The sequence below is a fragment of the Urocitellus parryii genome, chromosome 10, assembly GCF_045843805.1.
Source record: "Urocitellus parryii isolate mUroPar1 chromosome 10, mUroPar1.hap1, whole genome shotgun sequence".
In the NCBI taxonomy this organism is placed as follows: domain Eukaryota; kingdom Metazoa; phylum Chordata; class Mammalia; order Rodentia; family Sciuridae; genus Urocitellus; species Urocitellus parryii.
This window is the reverse complement of record NC_135540.1, coordinates 2,805,034-2,824,562: the sequence shown is the minus strand read 5'-3', so window position 1 is coordinate 2,824,562 and position 19,529 is coordinate 2,805,034. Positions and strand designations below refer to the sequence as shown.

General features: G+C 46.2%; 2 protein-coding genes across 7 annotated transcripts; one reads left to right on the top strand and one right to left on the bottom strand.

Moving 5' to 3' along the window:
* Nucleotides 1-3,661: 3,661 nt before the first annotated feature.
* On the bottom strand, nucleotides 3,662-13,433 carry LOC144257220 (chaperonin-containing T-complex member BBS12-like). Of its 6 annotated transcripts, XM_077803255.1 has the most exons (9): nucleotides 13,111-13,433; nucleotides 12,203-12,292; nucleotides 11,422-11,638; nucleotides 9,323-11,290; nucleotides 8,455-8,684; nucleotides 7,500-7,665; nucleotides 6,150-6,235; nucleotides 5,207-5,701; nucleotides 4,534-4,622 (listed from the first exon to the last, which is right to left on the bottom strand). In XM_077803255.1, exons 5-9 carry the CDS (start codon nucleotides 8,630-8,632, stop codon nucleotides 4,570-4,572), a joined length of 978 nt encoding a protein of 325 aa, XP_077659381.1. In that variant the 5' UTR covers nucleotides 8,633-8,684; nucleotides 9,323-11,290; nucleotides 11,422-11,638; nucleotides 12,203-12,292; nucleotides 13,111-13,433; the 3' UTR covers nucleotides 4,534-4,569. The 6 variants fall into 6 exon arrangements, with proteins under 6 accessions (XP_077659375.1, XP_077659377.1, XP_077659379.1 ...); XM_077803249.1 differs by having other exon boundaries at nucleotides 3,662-5,701; nucleotides 9,323-9,593; XM_077803251.1 differs by lacking the exons at nucleotides 6,150-6,235; nucleotides 7,500-7,665; nucleotides 8,455-8,684 and having other exon boundaries at nucleotides 3,662-5,829.
* LOC113178154 (uncharacterized) lies at nucleotides 12,184-16,513 on the top strand. The gene is made up of 7 exons (XM_077803522.1): nucleotides 12,184-12,198; nucleotides 13,186-13,663; nucleotides 13,833-14,154; nucleotides 14,511-14,628; nucleotides 15,084-15,212; nucleotides 15,803-15,940; nucleotides 16,117-16,513. Exons 1-7 carry the CDS (start codon nucleotides 12,184-12,186, stop codon nucleotides 16,201-16,203), a joined length of 1,287 nt encoding a protein of 428 aa, XP_077659648.1. The 3' UTR covers nucleotides 16,204-16,513.
* Nucleotides 16,514-19,529: the final 3,016 nt, after the last annotated feature.

Sequence of the window (19,529 nt, the reverse complement as noted above, 5' to 3'; positions counted from 1 at the left end):
TCTGCCACTGAGCCCCGCCCCGCCCAGGGAGGGATTTAGTAATCGGCTGCACTGTCAAGACAGATAGGGTCATCTGTGCCCTATCATTCAGGAAGTTATTTCACTCACCAATGCGTTGTTTCTGGGTGATAGTAACACCATCATAATGGTCTGAATCTATAATTGGCCAACTTTTGAAACTGTAATATTATAAAAATAGTATCACTTTTTGGTAATTAATTTTTACTTAAAAACTTAAAAATTGTGGTGAAATGTGACAAAGTTCCCTATCTTGGCATTTTCAGCTTGCCATTCCCTGTGCTGGCAGGTCTGGCCTCACACCGCCTCAGGAAGCGCCCATCCGACCAGCTGCTCCCCTTCACGTGCCTTTCCCTACCACTCAGAACCTCCCAGGGCTGAAACTGGCAATGAGAATTCAGAGCGGGCAGGTGAGCAGGAGAGACTTCCCTCAACCTTGTATGTAAGGGGAGATGCCGGCCCAGAGAACCCCTCCTGCAGAGCCAGCTTCTGTGGACTCACACACAGCAACAAAAGGATCTGTCCAAGGGCCTTTGCCCTAAATCCCTGCTGGCAGACCTCTGCCAACCTCTTTCCTCCAGGACTGTAAACCTGCGGCTAAGCCCTGAGAGCCACGGCGGACGTCTGCCACCTGCAGGTCAAAGGAAAGCGGCATCTTTGGGTTTTCAGATCGAGCTTTGGTAGAATGAAGGGTTTTAGAAGAGAAACTGGACACAGGGAGACTTCTACCAGCGGGGTATTGCCTTAATTTCCAGCATTTTCTTCATTAGTGTACAGCACTATGGTGTCAGAAAAAATTATGATAGAATGCTGAGCAGTAGGACCTCATGATCAGAAAGGCATGGAACGCTCCTAGCAATGAGAAGGAACATGGACCTCTTTCTGCTCACACTTGCTCATCACAGCGAGAGTTATCTGTATGATGACGTTGGGACAACTGAATAACCACTGGAAAAGTTTAGAGTCTTTAAATAGTCTACTAAAATAAATTCCAGATGGCTTAAAAATGTAATTAGAGCAACGTAAAAATGTAATTAGAAAATATAATTAGAACAAATAATTTCTAAAAAGAAAAAAAATCACTGTTTTCTCCCTCATTAATAGTCAAAGAATGTTTAAGTAAAAGGAAATAGCATTCTCACCCACACTGGTCAATCAGAATCAAAATGATAACATCCAGGTAGACAAGGGTTGGTGAAGCGATATACATGTGTACACACACACATTGTAGGGCCTTTTGGAGAACAATTTGACAAGAATATTTCAGAGTACTTTAAAGATATCCATGATACCTGTTGGTCCATTTCTAAGAATTATTCTAAAGGAAATAATGATGACTAACAGGGAAAATTCAGCTATAAATACACTTATGATGGCCTTGTTCATAATAACTTCCACACTGGGTCTGACCTCAATGTCTGACAGGTCACAGGCTAAGTAAATCACAGCAGTTTACTGTGCTGGAACAAGTGATGCTGGATGATTTTACAGGACTCTGGGCAAAGGATACTAGGGAAAGTACTTGAGAGACTAATGGACAGAAGTAGATTATACACAGCATGCGTGGCAATCCCATTTTTGGACTGTAAACTCCATCTCCATATCTAGACACACAGAAGCCCCTGGGGAAACTGTACCCCAAATATTGACAATTATTACATTGGTATGTGGGAAGAAAACAAAGGGACCAAGAAATTTTTTTAAAATGGAGCACACACACACACACACACACACACACAGTTGTTGTTGTTGTAGAAGTAGTAGATGGACACGATACCTTTATTTTTATTTATGCATTTTTATGTGAGGCCTGCAAAGCCATGAGCATGGAAACCAAGGCGCTTCCCCCTGGGACCGGGACTCCTGGAGCCCACCACAGCCTTCCTTCTCACTAAACTGCGCCTTCTAGGGGAGAACTCTATGAACAAGAGAGCCACAACCTGCCCTCTGCTTGATGGCTTGGCCTTCCAGGGGGGACCTAGGGTGACTGGCCCTGTCTCACTCTTTGCAGTTCGGCCATTTAAGCAATCGTTTAGAAAGAAAAATGGCACAAGACAGGTCTGTCTTGGGCCTTTGGCCGTCTGAGAACGGGGAGCTCCTTCACTGAGGCTGGGGGGCTTACTGCCTCACTGCACTGCTCCCGTCACCTGACGCCTGCTGCCAAGCTGTTGCCACTGCTCCCCCCAGTTCTTTTCTGGGTTCCCATTTCATGACCTGCTTGTCATCTGATATTTGATATCGTTTTGAGACTGTACTGTTTTTCAGAAACTCTGTTCTACATGACTTAACCCATTTAAACACAATCTTCACCTGCTCTAGCTTTTTGTTCTTCTGGCGAGTTTCCTTTACCTGTGGGAGTATCTTTGGTTTGTGCTACTTCCTGAATGTCTTTATCCTCCCCCAAAAACCTGGTACTGGAAACTGAGTCCCCAGTGTGACCAGCTGGGAGGCGGAGCCTCTGGGAGTGCACAGGATGACCCAGTGGCCCTACAGAGAGGGCTAGGGAGTGGCTCTCACCCTCCCGCCTCTCCAGCCTTCACGTCCCGAGGACACAGCGCTGGCACCTTGACCTGGCCCCCTGACCCCCAGAACCGTGTGGGTTACCAGGCAGCCTGTGGCACTGTCGTAGCAGCACAGGAGACACCGCAGTCGGTTTAGCATTTTTCTTATACTGTGGTCATTTGATGTCGAATGGCTTTGGCTTCTCATTGTTCCCCAGTTCAAGGCACCTGCAGGGAATCTTTGTGAATCTAATTAGAGGAGGGGACTCCTCTGAGGAGAGGGGTACGGGCCTGTGCCAATTCTCTTTTATGACCCTGGGCCTCGATCCTATTCTTGAGGAGGAACTGCTTACCAGCCACATCAGACTGTCCACCTCCAGCTGCTTCCTAGAGGCCAGTGGACCTTGTCTTCAAGGTTACATTGTTTTCGGGGGTGGGGATGATAGTGGGGATTGAACTTAGGGATGCTTTACCAGGGACCTACACCCCAGTTCTTTTGGACTTTTTAATTTGGGGACAGGGCATTGCTAAGTTGCTGAGGCTGACCTCAAACTTGCCATTCTCCTGCCTCAGCCTCCCAGGTTGCTGGGATTATGGCCGTGGGCCACCACACCCGGCTCATGCTCACACTAGTTCTCAGTGCTCTTCTGCCCCTGTTACTCCGTTTGGCTCCCACCAGCAAGGTGGCTGGGACTGCTGGCAACGGGGACACACCATGGGTGACACCACCCTGCACATTTGCTGGGGATGCGAAGGACACAACGACGTGAGTGACCTTCAGCCAGCCCACAGCCATGGCTGTGCTTACACTGAGCACCCTGAAGTATGTGGCAACAGCTCCTGCTGGACAAGGGTGCAGGACAGGTTCTGCTGCGACTGTGCCAAGCTCAGCACTCATGAAAGCCAAAGCAAAGCTCTAGACACCACTTCTGCTTTGACTAGCCAAGTCCTGTGCCGCTGATCCCAGTGTCTTGTGTACTCTGGCACTCCATGAAACAGGAGCAGGGTTATCTGCTGACTACCCAGTAGGGTAAAATCTCAGCGCCTGCATAGTATGACGGTCCTCAATTATTTTCTTCTTGGTAATACCTAGCATTTCAGGCACTATAATTTGATTATTAACAAATTTATTATTTGCACGGTATATTACAAAAGATTATTTTCCAAAGACTTATAACGCTATAAGAACAAAAGCCCCCCTACTTCCTGTGAGTTCATCTGTGCATGTCCAAGTCCAGTGATAACTTCACTGTCTGTCTTAAGTACCAACAATACCAAATCCAGGGCTCGGCGCCATGCCTCCATCTTTGGTGTGACAATGTCATAAACTCTTGGAACTTGCTCCAGTTTATCTGAAAAACCTGCATTAAAAATTCCACTATTTAGTTTACTATATTCATTTAAAATGTAAGCCGACGGCGAGCCAGAGGCTGTAGCATTTTGTACATGATGCTCGATGAACGTGCGGGCTGCAAGCTCTGATGGGCAAGTGGCTGAGTTACACATGAGTGCCGAGAGGTATCTGTGCCACCCGCCTGCCAGGCATTTAAGCACAGCTGGCCTGTATGCTGGCAGGGAGGAGGCCAGCCAGCAGGAAGTGTTAGGAAGCCACCCCAGACTGGGGTGGTCACCTTTGTTCAGAGACTGCTCAGCAAGAATCTGAAGATGACTCAGACACAAAAATTCAACTGCTCCACCTCCAAGGAAGACCTTTTCCTCTTCTAGAGCAGAATGCAAACGATATGCACAGGTCCAGAACCTGTCTTCTTTGGCTTGCATCTGTGCAGGGACGGAGTGAGTGAGCACCGCTGTGCTCAGATCAATTCCTTCTGCTTTTAACAAGATTGGCATTCCGCTGCTCCTGCCTACAACCTCCAAGGGAGTTCTCCAGAAGGTCACGGAGACGCCACTGCCCACACAGTCTGCATTCACTTGGGAAACGTAGGTCACTGGCACTGCTCCCACAGCCTCAGCGAAAGCCTGCATCACGCTGCTGCCCACAGATCCCACCACCAGCCGCTTACTGTGCCCGCACTTTTCAGTCAAGGATTCAGATACATTTCCCTGCACCAGGATGAGGTTCACGTTGAACTGGGTCAACACCTGTAATACATAATTCGTCCACAGTTCTTCTGAGCTGTCTCCTTGAAGTTCCATGCTATCTAGTACTGTTTTAACATTGGTGGACTCATTAAATCCCAGGTGGTGGTAACTCTCTACAAGGTCACCCTCAATGAGAACTACCCGGAGAGGCTGATTCTCTAATCCCTCGATCAGGGTTATACTAGCTATTGGTACAACAGTGACATACCCCGAACAAACACAAGACAAAGTTTCGGGCAAGCCTGGGAGACAGCAAGTGAAGACTCTAGAAACATCAAACATAAATGGCACTGTACAGTTGCCTTGTTGCACACATGCCTTCTGATACTGCAGTTGTACTGCTGCTTCTACCAACTTCATGGTGCCAAGATCCCCATGGCTCAAACCCTCTGCCAACTCTACCAAATCACAACATCTGTAGGTTTTGGGAGTCGCTGCGCTGTACTGTTCTAGAAACCCATCTTGTTTGCTTATCCAGAGACTATTATCGGTCCTGTTAAAATGCCTACTGTGGGTCAGTACTGACTTTCTAGAGCAGGTGTCTGTGTGCACACTGCTCTTCAGACCTTGTGATGCCTCTTTACCTGCTTCGACCTTTACTGGAAGGTTGAAGAATTCTGGCAGTTTAACAGGTCTTCCAGAAAGACTGTAAACGGTCAATAGTTGAGAGGCAGCACGTTTGAAATCATGCTCTTTGGGTATCCCACCAGCACCTGAAGGGGCTTGTAGGAAAGGACAGGAACCAACATGAGGTGTTTCAAGTCCAGAAATGGTCCTTGAGTTGTGCACACGGTCAAATACGTTGTGGACTGGGACTTGAAGGAAAGCTACCTCTTCCCTGCAAGAGTCCAAGCCTTCTGACATCACTGCAGCAATTACGGGAACAGGAACACCCAGATGGAGGCACTCTTCAGCAGCCCTGCTCCACGCACCGACGAGAAACAAGAGAGTGCTGGTGCCAGTCCTATAGGTGTTGTTTTGTGCTTGAACTGCCTCATGGAGAAGCTGCCCCACTGTGCTGGTCAAATCCAAGCTTTCAAGGAGTCTTACTGTTGAGCTGATCAACACACTTTCATGACCTGTAACAAATTTGGATGATTTCACTGGGCCCAGGAACGTTCTTCCTGTTTCTGCAAATGAGGACAGTTGTTGAAGTCCCACATGTCGTCTATTGTTTATTACCCTGCAGGCCATCACAAGTCAACATCTGCAAATAAAATAAAAACTTGGAAACTTATTCAGTGTGATTCATCATTATGAATGAATACAGAAAAGAAAAATAAGATATGGTCCCTGCCTTTGAAGTACACATGGTTTCCATTAAATGTGGTCAGTGCAATGTGCAGTAAAATACTAATGACAAAGGTACAAAGACATGGCGGTGGCCACACCATTCAAGACGCAACACACGCTGTGTGCAGAAGGCAGCAATCCCCAGAGCGAGCCTTGAAGGACAACCTGAGCGAGTCAGCTAGGTGGAGGAGGAAGGAGGTGGGAGGTGGCAGTAGAGTACACACACAGACCAACCTGTGGTGCTGGGGTAAGACTGGTTATCGTGAGCCATGGTGCTGTGGGCGAAAACCGAGTACAGGGGACCACAGGAGACCAGCCTCCTGCAGAGGACAGAACCTGGATCAAGAAGGGCATAACATACTATGCCGAGAAGCCTAGCCTTACTCCTGCAGTGGAGGCCACTGAAGAGAGCTCCCAGCTCAGTGTGGCTCAGCAGTAGAGGTTGATAACAAGCATGAACCCCTGGGTTTAATCCCCAGTATCCCAACAGAAAGAAACAAGTAGACATAGTGTTTGAAAGTTTGTACTACTACTTATTTTACTTTCCTGAGTCAGGGTCTGGCTAAGTTGCCCAGGCTGGCCATAATCTTGTGATCCTGCTTCAGTCTCCGAGTCCTTGGGATTACAAGTGTGTACCACTGGCCTTCTCCTGAAAGCTTGTATATGTGTGTCTAGATCTCTGGGCTTGAACTCAGCTCACTGCTTACTAGCTGAGTGGCCTTCAGCAACTTAAACATTTAACTACTCTGGCCCTCAGTCTGCATATCTGAAAATGGAGCTAATCACAGCATCCACTCTGTGGGGTCATTAAGACAGTACAATGCTCCAGAGGTCTGGAGTCCTGTTCATGGAGCCCTGACGGGGATGTTCCGGACATGTTAGCACTCTGGTAACAGATTCAGAGGACTGACTGGCTGCGTGTAGAGAGGAGGTGGAGAGGCCAATTAAGAATTTTCTGTAAGTACCTTGGTGAGAAATGTGGAAGACAGATGGAGGGCAGATATGGATTTGATCAAAGATTACATTATAAAGGAAAATAAATGCTATTTAAATGGAGGCTCAAGAGCAAGCTCAGGAGGCTGAGGCAGGAGGATTGCCAGCCTCAGCAATTTAATCAGGTTCTAAGCAACATAGCAAGACCATCTCTATTTAAAATATTAAAGAGCTGGGGATGTGGCTCAGTGATTAGGTGTCCCTGGGTTTAATCCATAGCATGCATGCAAGCGCGCATAAACACACACACACACACACAAAAGCAAGCAACTAATTCCACATAATACTTTGGAATCTGCACCCAAAATTAATAGGAAGTTACAAGGGAAGGACTTTAGTTCTATAAAATAGAACTCCTGGAGTGCCCCCTAACTGAAAAGCCATCTATAAAACTGCTGCCTTGGGAGGCATGATCCCTGGCGACTCGGCAGGGAAGCCAAGATCAGAGAAAATACGAACTTGCCCTTTGCTCTAAGAATCCATGATTTTTTTTGAATAATACTTCTTAATCACAATCTTTTAAATCTCAAACACTGAAAAGCATATAACTCAGACTTTTGTTTTTCCTCCCATGCTGTCTCTGAACCCCACCTGGCCCCGGCACTGCACCACCCCTGGAGAGTGCCCTGAGAGGGGCTCCAGGGCAGCAGGTGCTGAGCCCAGAAGCAGCTGGCGGCGTCCCAGGACACGGAGGGAAGCTGGAACAGCCTGACAGACTCTCTGCGTTCAGTTTCAAGGCTTCTGTGAATTTTCAGTTCTATATAACAAAAATTTATGATATGGTCAGCAATATTCCTAGATAGCACCATAATACGTCAGAGCAGCCCCAGGTTGAGGTTGATGGCTCCAGCCTCAACCCTCCCGAGACTCATGTTCTCCGACCCACAGTGTGGTGAGGTTCTGCCGCACCACATCCGCCTTTTACCTCCTACTCCGTAACATCAACTCTCTACTTCCCTGTTTTGAATTCTACTTGTCAATTATTACAGTTGCTCCCTTGTACAAATATCCTTAAATTCTGCTCATCTGGATGAAGTCCAGCCCCAGCCACTCCGTGCTTGGCCCAGTGCAGCTGAAACACACACACACAACCACGCTCACTGGTGTCATTTGAGGTTCATGGCCCCAAACCTCAAGTGGCCTTAAAACCGCCTCACAATATATTTCCCTTGTCCATTTATCTTTTCTTCTTTTAATAATTATTACTTTCTCTTATCTATTTAAGAAAGGTTTTCTTTTCTCTCAGAAGAAAACTTATTTTTTTTGTATTTCTTCTGAAAGCTTTATGGTTTTAAATTGATCTGAAATTCATTTAACATAAACTAAACCATTTTAAATTGCACCACTGGCATTTAAAGTGGCCTTCAGTACATTTGCAATGCTGTGTAACTATTAGTTTCATCATCCCTAAAGAAGCCCTAGAGCTATGAAGCAGTCTCTGCCCCATTCCCTCCCAGACCTGGCAGTCACCACTCTGCTTTCGGTCTTTCAGCACCATCATTCTTGATACCTTACATAAACAGCATCATAAAACACCGATTCTCACTTGGCCTGTTTCTGAGGCTCATCCACACTGCAGTATGGACCAGGGCTTCATTCCTCTTCCATGGTGGAGTGACCTTCCTGTGGGCAATCGCACTTAGCATATCCTCTTTTCCTTGGATGCACATTTGAGTTCCTTCCATCTGCTGGCCATTGTGACTTGTGCTGCTATGGACTTCCATGTACAGTGTGGACCTGAACAACTGTTTCCAATTCTTTACCCTAGGAGGGAACCTGGAGGTACTTTCTTTAAGGAACCACCACAGTGTTTTCCACAGCAGAACACTCACACCAGCCACGCACAGGGTATTGGTTTCCTAGGCTGCCCTACCAGATATCACAGAGCACCGGAGGCTCAAAACTATACACCCATGCTCTTACGGTTCTGGAGACTAGAATCCAAAATCCAGGCACTGGCAGGGCAGTGGGTCTCTCAAACCCCAGGGAAGAATCTTTCCTTGCCTCTTCCAGCTTCTAGTTACTCCTGGTAACTTAATCTCTGTTTCAAATGGCCTTTCTACAATCGTGAACCAGTTGGTGGGCCTAGGGCCCACCCTAATCCAGTATAACCTCAGTTTCAGTGATCTCCCTCATTTCAAAAAACACCAGATTCTGAAATTCTGGAAGGACATGAAGTGTGTGTGTGTGTGTGTGTACTGTTCAATCAACAGGACACTCAACAATACTTTTTTTTTTTTTTTTGTAAAATTAAAGACATCCCAGTGATGTGGAGTGATCTCACTGTGCTTCTGACCTGCACTTTCCTAATGACGATGGGCATCTTTTCATGTGCTTGTTGGCATTTGTACTGAGGATTGAACATAGGGGCACTCTACCATGGAGCATTTCTCCCAGTTCTTTTTAGTCTTTACCTTGAGACAGGATCTCATTAAGTTGCCCATGCTGGCCTTGAACTTGCCATCCTCCAGCCTCAGCCTCCTGAGAGCAGTGGAATTTCCAGGAGCGCAGCACTGCATCCAGCTTCCACTTGTAAATCTTAATGGAGAAATGTTTTTTCAAGTATTTCACCCATTTAAGAAGCGCTGCTGATTTTCTTGTGTTGAGCTGCAAGTGCACGCTGGGTACTAGACCCTTATCAAACAACAGCAAGTGCCAATCAGGGTTCTGCACGCAGGGATCCAACTGTGGACACAAAAACGTGGGAAAAAAACCTGCACCTGCAGCTGACAAGTTCTTGTCACTTTCCTTCAAAATGCCTCATAACAACTGTTCATGTGGCATTTACATTTTATTAGGAAATAATAAGTAATCCCAGAGGAGAGTTAAAGTATATGGGAAGATGTAAAAGTAACTGGCACACCTGTGGACTTGGGTATTCACAGGGGAGTCCTGGAACCAGTCAACCAAGGACGTGAAAGACCACTGTATACAATTTGCAAATACACTCCTGTCTGCGGAAAACAAATGTAGTGATTTCTACATTGTTGAGGACATGCACAAGTGTTTAGTTTTGATGCAGTCCACTTTTTTTGTTTCTGTTGCTCATGTTCTTGGTGCCATATCTATCCACTGCCACATCCAAGATCATTCATATTTAACCAAACACCATCTTTAAAGAGTTTTATAAATTCATCCCTTAACAGTGTTGATCAATTTTGGGTTAATTTTTGTATATGGTATAAGCAGAGGTCCAATTTCGTTTTTTGTGTGGTACTGGGGATTGAGCTCAGGGGCACTTGACCACTGAGCCACCTCCCCAGCCCTAGTCTGCATTTTATTTAGAGACAGGGTCTCACTGAGTTGCTTAGTGTCTTGCTTTTGCTGAAGGTGCCTTTGAATTCGTGATCCCCCTGCCTCTGCCTCCCAAGCTGCCAGGATTACAAGCGTGCACCACCAAGCCCAGCCCAACTTCATGTTTTGCATGTAGATATCCAACTGTTCAGCACCATTGGTTGAAGAGAGTCTTCTCTCAACTGAGTGGCCTTTGCATCTTTGTCAAATACCAACTGGCCATAGGTACATGGGTTTATTTTTGGTTTCTCAATCAATTCCACTGCCCCTGTGTTCGCTTGGTGCCAGCACCATACTGTTGTGACAACACAGCTTTGCAGTACATTTTGATGTCAGGAATCCGGGCTGCAAACTTTCTCTTTACATTTATGTTTATAATTCATCTTAAACTGATTTTTGTAAATTACTGGAAACATTGGCTCCTTTTTCCTCATGAATATCCAGGTGCTTCAAAATAATCTGTTGAAAGGAATAGCTTAAAAAGACTGTTTTTGTTTGTTTTGCTTTTCATTTCTAACATGTTGAGAGTTCACTGGGTGTGAGGCACTTACCAGGCCTATGTCACGCAGCCCTCACAGCAGCAGTGTGAGGTGGTACTGCCATCAGCCTCCTGGTGATGCGGAAAGGAGGTGTGATAATCAACACACACCACCTCGTGACTAGTAAGTAAAGGGCTATGGACTAGAACCCAGGTTTGTTCAAGCTACCAATTGCCTCACGATGCTGCCCTCGGGCTGCATTCTCTACCCACGGTCTCCATTCCTCAGGCCTCTGCCTTCTTCCAAGCCTTGTTAACACTCTTATCAGGCATAGGCCCATGTCTTTTTAAGATGTCTGCTTACGGTCTCCTTTCTGTACTGTCTGAACCACAAGGGTATTAATGCACAAATGGAAAAATTCATGAGCTTTTCCAAACTTAGTTGGTATGGAATTTATATGAAAAAAACCTTCCCAAAGAAGGCATACAATTAAAAAAAAAAAAAACCAGTCGACATGCAAAATATCACATACAACTGCTATGAAAATAAATATTTACAAAAGACCTATTTCAGCATCTTGAAGAATCTACTCCAACTTTGAGTAGTAATCTAAAAACAAAAACAAAAACAAATCAGTCTAAGGTTTCTAACTTTGGATGACCTTCTTAATTATTACTTTAAAGAAGCTGCAAGGGCCTACCATAAACACAAAAAAGAGATTGAAAACAAGAATTCCTCACCTTCTAAGAGGCTGGGCATACAAAGGCAAAGGCAGTGAAGGCGATGGGGGACAGGACCTCTGGCACCTTCCTTCCTCCTCCCTGAGTGACAGACCAGCAGAGTCGCCTCTGTTTACCCAGGATTTTGAAATCAGAAGGCATTTTCTTTTCACAAGGTCATGTCTAGTTTGGTTCGAGGTACTCAGCTCAACACTAAGATGCGTTTCTCAGAAGCAGCCTGGGGACAATCAGCCTTTCATCATCAAAATCCACAGTTTCCTCATCTCCAGTCTATTCCCAACACAGAGTCTAATCCTATCAACCCACTGTTTAAAAGCCTCTCAGAAAGTCGTTGACCTTTGTCTGACATAGGACTCCCTTCACTGATGGTGGGAATCTTGCAAAGCCTCCCCAGTTCACTGATGCCAGAGTCCCAGTGCTCACAAGCCCCAGGAACATGCACTTCTTCCCTTTCCCTTCTGACTCCACCTCACTCTGCTCTGGCCTCCATCCTGTTCCTGGAACATGCAAAGCCTGCTCTCTACCTTAGGGTTTCTGTTCTAGTTGTTCTCCCTTTCTGGAATACTCCTTCTCCAAGAACTCTACTGTTTCACCACCTTTAAATATTTTCTCAAATTTCCTTTTCAGTACAGCCCACCCTAAGCATCCTATTAATAACACAAACTCTTCTCCCTCTACACCCTGGATACTCTTAGTAGCATACAGTTTACTTATCATTTATGAACCCTGTTAGAATATAATTTCCAGAAGAGCAATTTAGTCATGGAAGTATCTCAAGTACCTACAGCATTGTTGTATACTTTACTGCAGGCACTCAAAAATTATTTGGTAAATGATTTTCACATTTGTTATCCCAAATTTGAGTACACACCTGAAACAAGAGAAAACAGATACCACTGTTTAGTATTCCTCCAACATGAATATAACTTTCAACTACCTTTGGAGTTGACTGATTCCTATTTGGCACTACCTTAGGTGGAACCCTTTAATTTCTTTTAAAGAGGCTTCAGAATCATCCTGAAAAACTAAAAATAGAATTGGGTATTCCACTGCCTAGAACTATTTACCTTGGAAAATAAAGTCTTCTTAACATTGTGTTGTAAAGTCTACACTCACACTTTTTAAGACCCATCTCCCACCCTTCCTTAAAGCACACCACGTACCTTACTTTGTACATACTACACTTTGATTTCAACAGCCTATCCTCTTTACTCCTCCTTGAATGCTCTATGGCTTTCGTGACCCAAGGCAAATGCCACATTTTGGATACAGCTTTCTCCAGTGCTTTCTGTGCTCCCAAGCACAGCCCCTGTGTTTATGTCTTGTCTATCTCAACCACTAATCTGGGGACCCTTGGTTTTATTCACCTTTTACACTCTACATGCAATTCCTTTCAAACTCTGTAGCTGACAGGATGACATGTAAAGCAATAAATCTGGTAGATGTATAAGATATAATAAATCTGGTAGACATAAGAAATCTAGTTATCACTAGGAATGTCTATAGTGCAACCGGATTAGTGGCAGCCCTTTTTCAAGACTGAGTACATTCTAATCAAGACCTAGAACTGCAATCTGAGCCCTACCATTTAAAAAAACAAAACATTTTAACTCCACGGGGTCCCAAACAGAAGCGTAAATCGCAGAGTGATGCAAAAACAGGTCACCCACTGCTCAACCTTCTCGTTACCGTTAGATCACACCCGATGCAGCCGAGCCCGAAGCCGGGGTCAGGCTGAGGCCCCTGGACCACGTTCCTCCCTAGGTCTCAGAAGCCCCGCACTCGGCTCCAGCTGGGCGACCTGCGGTGGCTAAGCCGCAGCCTCGCCCCGGCCTCAGCTGGTTCTCCGCCGGGGCCGCAGAGGCCCTGCTGGGCGCGGGCCACCGTCGTCCTCTCACCCGGCCCTCGCGGCCAGCGGCCTGGGAAGGCGCAGGTTCTCCCCGCGCCCGACCTGGAGAGCCCCACAGACCTGGGATTCACGCCGGCAGCCAAAGCCGGAAACGCCCCCGACCCTCCGCACTCGGGAATTTCCGTTTCACGGCGGAGAAGGCGGGGAACGCCACATTATTGGTGGAGCATCAGGAGTGGGGGGGACTTGAGGGCTCCCTTTCCGTCCATTGGATGGAGGGTCCGTCCATCAGCACGCAGCCCGGTGGGCGGGGCTCGCGGGGCGAAGGCGGCCCTAGCAACGCGGGCGTGGAGCGGGCGGGGTCGTGGGCGGGGCGGAGGGCGGGGCGACATGGTGAGTGGTTCCCGGGAAGGAGGGGAGCTTGGGCCTGTGAGGTGGAGCCTCTGCTTCCCGCGGTGCTCCGCAGCAGTCGCCGAGGCGTCCTTCCTGTGGCTCGCTCTGGGCGGCCCGCAATCCCTCCCTTGGGCCGCCGCGCCGCCACCTCTAGAGGCGAGGGCGTGAGCGGCCGCGGGAGCCGTGAGGCCCGCTCGGCGGCTGCAGCTACGTGAGGCCCGAGGCTTCCGAACAGTGCGGGCCCAGGGCTCCTGGGTTCAGAGCTGGAGGCTAGGGCCCCGGCGCGGCCGCCGCCCGAGGCTAGCCCGAGGCCCCGCTCGCCGGCAGAAAACCGCACCTCGCGGACCCTGCCAGTTGGCCCACGGTCGCAGTCGCCTGGACCGCGTGGCCGTTCGCCCCTCCGCCGCTGTACACGGCAGCACGGGGAGGAGACGGGAGCGGCTCTTGTTCCGGGGGCCGGCCCCCCGCCCCGTGCTAGGAAAGGGGCCTAGGTGAAGGTCACTCCTCCTCCTTGGCGAGTGCCCCTCGGATACCCCGCGGGGCGACAGTCTACCACCGCCACTGCCCGATCCACCTTCTCTCCTTTGCTCCTTCCCTTCTCAAAAGGCACTAATTTTAAGGAAAAAAATCTAAGTGATTAAAAAAAAAAAAACAGAACCAGGCTTTCCACCAAGTGCTTAATAACCCAAAGCACAAATTTAGCGAAGGGGCAACTTTATAACAGCAGGAAATAGGGTCCTTCAATAAGTTCATTTATCAGATTCAACTCTGCTTCCGTTATTCTAGGCATGTAGTTTGTCTTTCACCCACGTGTGTATTTATTACAGGCGACTGACCAACACACAAGTTCAGAGAAAAGAGCAGCAAAAATTGAATTGAATGAAATGCAAAAGCAAGAAATTAAAGAGGCCTTTGACTTATTCGATGCTGATGGCTCTGGGACCATAGATGTGAAAGAATTGAAGGTCCTGAAATAATTTCCAATTCTAACACACTTCAAATGCCATGTTTGTGGGAATAGTCAAACTTTTAACGGTAGTCTTTGGGAAGCTTCAGAGTGTTGACAAACAATATCTTGTTAACATTTAAATCATGTTCTATACATGAGCAAGCCAAGCCCAGGGTGTACAGTACACTCTAGCACAGCTGGGTTGGAACCTGGGACTGCTGACCTCATTTCTAGGTTAATGCTCAGTCCCTGTTAAAAAAGAGAAGCCTGGGCTGGAGTTGTGGCTCAGTGGTAGAGGGCTTGTCTAGCCTGTGAGAGGCACTGGGTTTGAGACTCAGCACAGCATACAAATAAATGAATAAAGGTCCATCGACATCTAAAAAATTTTTTTAAAAATAGAAGCTGTTGATTAATGAATATTTAATCAGAATGATATCTTGGCATATTAACAATTTTTTCTTCCTATTCTAGATTGCATTGCGGGCCTTAGGATTTGAACCAAAGAAAGAAGAAGTTAAACAAATGATAGCTGAAATGGACAAAGAAGGAATTGGCACCATTAGTTTTGAAAATTTTTTTGCCATTATAAGTGTAAAAATGGTATAGTCATGATTTTGTTTTTTTTTTTCAGAGAAGCACAATCAGTAGTTTTCCAAATTTCAGGGAGGGCTGAAACAGGTTTCATAGAAGAATTTGAGTCTAGACGTTTCAGATTGGGTGGGACGCAGATAGACAGAAATTGCAAGATTAAAACATTCTCAGTTTGGTAATGGAGACTGTTGTGGAGAATGAGGTTTGTCAGGAAATAATGAGGACATATGTCAGGATGGACAGAATGGAGCTAGAATTTAAAAACTTGCACTTGGCAAGCATGTTGAGGGCCTGTATTTGCAGGCCTTGTTCTGCAGAGCCTTGAAGGAGCTCTGCGGAGCCTATATCTTTGGAATGGACCTGAATGATAAGGGCCAGTATAGGGTGCATTTTCCTGCCTCACTGTGTTCTGCACCTCAGTTCCTTGAGGGCAAGTGTGAGGGCACTGGGTGGTTAACAGTGCAGCAGTCAGCTCAGCTCAGCTGCCCAGTACACTGGAGCGCTAGTGCTCAGAGACCTGAGAAGATCTGTTTTTAGAATATTTATTTATTCTAGCAGTGTCATCAAAGACAAGTGCCAGTTATTTCATATTTTTAAAGGGTGAGAAAGATGAAAAAGAAGAAATATTGAAGGCTTTCAAATTATTTGATGATGATGATACTGGGAGGATAACACTAAGTAATATCAGGAGAGCCGCCAAGGAGCTCGGGGAGAATTTAACAGATGATGAACTGCAGGTAAATCTTGCTTGTTTTTATAATTTATGTGTAATTACAACTTTTGTATAAAATGTTATATTCTAACTTTAGTTGTACATTAAAAGTAAAATTTGATTTCGAGCATGTAATTGAACATTCATTTCTGTCATTCATTTTAGTAGATTTTATATATCATTTTTTGTTTTGTTTTATAGGAAATGCTTGATGAAGCTGATTATGATGGGGATGGAGAAATAAATGAGGAAGAATTTTTGAAAATGATGAAGAAGACTGCTCTTTAATACTATTCTTTTCTGTCCCATTTGTTATATGATTCAATAATGTAAGATCTGAATGGATTCATTTTCAATTTTTAGTTTGTCTACACAGATTGGTCTCTTGGTGTCTGTGTGAAAAGTTGTATTTCTACCAATATTGTTATATTTGCCATACAAAGAAACAAAACATGAGAGCTTCCTTGAGCCAAGAATGTAAGAGCAGTGTTAATTCCAACTGCTTTTTTTAAGTGGGTTCCACAGACTTAGAATTTTATTGAAGTTTATTGCAGTTGGCCCCACATCCAAATGAATCTGGCAAACAAACCATTATTATTGCGTGACTAAAAAAGCAGATTAGCATTGTCTTTTTAATCACTTCTTCAAATATGTAAAAAATAAAACTGGTTGGCAACTAAGTTGTTTGCTAAATTTTCTTCTTACAGTTATTGCTATGGTATGAATGTGGCCCATCCAAAATCTCAGATGTTGTCACTGTGGGGCCTGGGAGAGCTGAGCAGGCCCTGAGGACCCACCTTCCTGAAGGGGGTTACGGGCTGTCCCGGGTGCACACAGCTAGGGCTCTTACCAAGCCAAATACTGGTGCCTCCATGTGGGACCTCCCAGCTCCAAAACCCTGAGCAAGAAACCTCTGTTCCCCTTTGGGCTCCTTGCTCGCCCTGGGCGGTAGCATGGCCAGCAGCGGCCCCGTCAGGGCGTCACACCGGCACAGGGCCCTAGGGGTGTGTGAGAAGCCCATGCAGGTGTCCTGTGGACACTCATTTCTCTGCATGCCTACAGGAAAGTCTGAAGCCCAAGAAACCTGTCTTGGGGGTGTGCTGCAGTGCTCTGGTACCTGGGGCCCCAAGCTGTGCAGAACCAGAGGCAGATTGAGAGCACAGAGCCTTCTTGCCAAGGCTGCCTAAGAATGTCTGCCTTCCTGTTTGTAGTGGCTATCAATCATTATTCGGAGGCAGGTTGTCTTTAAATGCAAGCGAATATCCGATCACACCAATCGAGTGACGAGCTTGAGATGCTCAGGTGCTGCAGCTCCATCACCATCCATGAGCGGAGTTGCTGCCTCTGCCTTGTTCTTCCATCTGTGGAGCATGCGACCTCTGCCTCCCACATCAGCACCGTGCAACAGACCTGGGAGCGAGCCAGGGCGTTGGGACAGATCACCTCTGATGGGAAATGGGTCCCCAAGTCAGTGCCCTCTGTTTTGTGGGCTCTCACCAAAGCTATCTTCCCCACTGTTAACTTTGTTTTGTCACCTGGTTTAGTCACATTGGTCCTCATTTACTTCCTGGAGCTTCAAGCGCCTCTCCTGGAGGAAAACTCATCTTCCTCATCTGCGCGTGTTCTTGTTTCACACTGTTCCTCCCATCCAGTTTTCATCTCAGATCCTCCCCAGGACCTTTTCTGGGTCACACATAACAATGAAATGAGCGTTTCTTTTCCTTGTCCTGAGGTGTATGAACTCCGGTGACAGTGCAGCCGATTAGAGCTGAAAATCCTCTGCAGTGGAGCTGCTTGTCCATGCGGTGGGCAGTGGCTGCTGGCAGCTGCAGTGTGCACCCGGGAAACATTTCAGGAACCCTCTTGGGGTGAACATTGTGGGTTTTGCATGATTTGATGCTGGAAGTTTTATTGGTGATACTCCTGCAACCCTTAGAATTGGCTGGTTCAGTCTTAAATGCCTGCATGGTGTCTTTTTAGGATAAAGGATAACCATGTATTTCTAGTGGGGGAAAATTAAACAGTATTTTTCTGTAAGTGGGGGAGAGGGTCAGCTAAAATAGTGGGAGGGCCAAAGCTTTTTGGTTCCGGTTTTCAAGCTAACAATGTGTTTTCAGATGACTGGGTCACATTTACCTTTCTCTCTGGGAGCTTGCATACATTCTTATCCTGAAGCATGAAAAGGAGTCCTCAAATGATTGAAAAGAAGAAGGTGGGGGCTCTGAAGGCTACTAGTTCTTTTATCTTTTATTTGGTAACTTAAATTAACCAGCATTATTTTACTGTGACCCATAGTTTCTTTATGACACTTGTTTCAACATCCAAACGGCTGTTTTAAAACCCTGGCTTTCAACTCCTAGAGAGGCTGTGTGTGCTGTGCCCTGTTGTCTCTTCCAACAAGCACACTGTCTGCATAGCACAGCACGCCCTCTGATGAGCTGTGTACTGGGAACGCAGTTCAGGAGCAGTTCAAGAATCGTGAACATATTTCATGAATATTACTTCCAAGGCTAAGAGCTGCCAGCCTAATGTATAGGAGCAGAATCTCCGATGGACCAAGGGCTTATAGATTTGGTTCATTCTTTCATGTCACGCATCTCTAGTTTGAATATGGCAGTTTTTTCCTGGTCGGTGGCCGAGGTTGCAAGTGGCTTTGGACCTGTACCCTACTGCTGTGAGCTCTTCCCACCCACCATGGAAGAGCTAACTGCAGTTGCCTATAACCACCAAAGACAGGGTCTATTTGGGGCAATGTAGTTTTTTCCTAATGTGTTCTTTCTTGGGAGGACATACCTGTTAAAATCAGCTTCTTCACTGTAATTTCTGAGAAAAGTTCACTCAGACCTCCCTGAATTGAGAGAAGTCTGGAGGGAAGTTTGAGAAAACCTTCCTTGGAGAGGATTGGAAGAGCACGTACATCTCACTGGAGGAACCAAGAAACTAATTTCCATACGTTAAGTGCACTTTATGTATTTCTAATAAGAGGACTTTCCAGAAAGTGAAATTTTAAAAGGTGAAATATAAATAAATTTCATAATTATATAAAAAAGTCTGTTCCTCATAAATTACCCCACCTGTGTGGCACAGTGGCACATGCCTATCATCCCAGCTACTCAAGAGGCTGAGGCAAGTTCAAGGCTATCTGGGGCAATTTAGTAAAATCCTGCCTCAAAATTTAAACTAACAGGGGCTGGGGTTGGGTGGGGCTGTGGCTCAGTGGCAGAGTGCTGGCCTAGCATGTGTGAGGCACTGGGTTCGATTTTCAGCACTGTATATAAATGAATAAAACCAAGGTCCATCAACAACTAAAAAAGGGGGTGTGTGTGCTGGGATGTACTGGTACAGTGCACTGGGTTTAACCTCCAATATTAAGAATAAATAAATAACCCCGTCTGTTGTATTTTGTTATAGAGCAAAAATAGTCCAAAATAGGCACAGATACCATGAAAACAGGGGTCAAGGGGAGCCATTTTGGAAACTGCTTAGCACATGAACTAAATCTTTGGCTTAGCTTTTACCAGCCAACTGATTAAAAGTTCTATGGGGCTGGGGTTGTGGCTCAGTGGTAGAATGCCACCTAGCATGTGTGAGGTGCTGGGTATGGTCCTCAGCAC

What these genes read in the sequence shown, in the direction of transcription:
- LOC113178154 (XM_077803522.1), top strand. An exon ending in GCGGAGGGCGGGGCGACATG is followed by an intron (nt 13,664 to 13,832) that starts GTGAGTGGTTCC and finishes CGAGGGCGTGAG; the next exon opens with CGGCCGCGGGAGCCGTGAGG. An exon ending in TAACAGATGATGAACTGCAG is followed by an intron (nt 15,941 to 16,116) that starts GTAAATCTTGCT and finishes TTTGTTTTATAG; the next exon opens with GAAATGCTTGATGAAGCTGA.
- LOC144257220 (XM_077803249.1), bottom strand. Translation starts at nt 8,632, where the DNA reads ATGGAAGTCCATAGCAGCACAAGTCACAATGGCCAGCAGATGGAAGGA. An exon ending in GAGCCTCAGAAACAGGCCAA is followed by an intron (nt 7,666 to 8,454) that starts GTGAGAATCGGT and finishes TTTGTTATATAG; the next exon opens with AACTGAAAATTCACAGAAGC. An exon ending in GTCTTACCCCAGCACCACAG is followed by an intron (nt 5,702 to 6,149) that starts GTTGGTCTGTGT and finishes AATTTGTTACAG; the next exon opens with GTCATGAAAGTGTGTTGATC.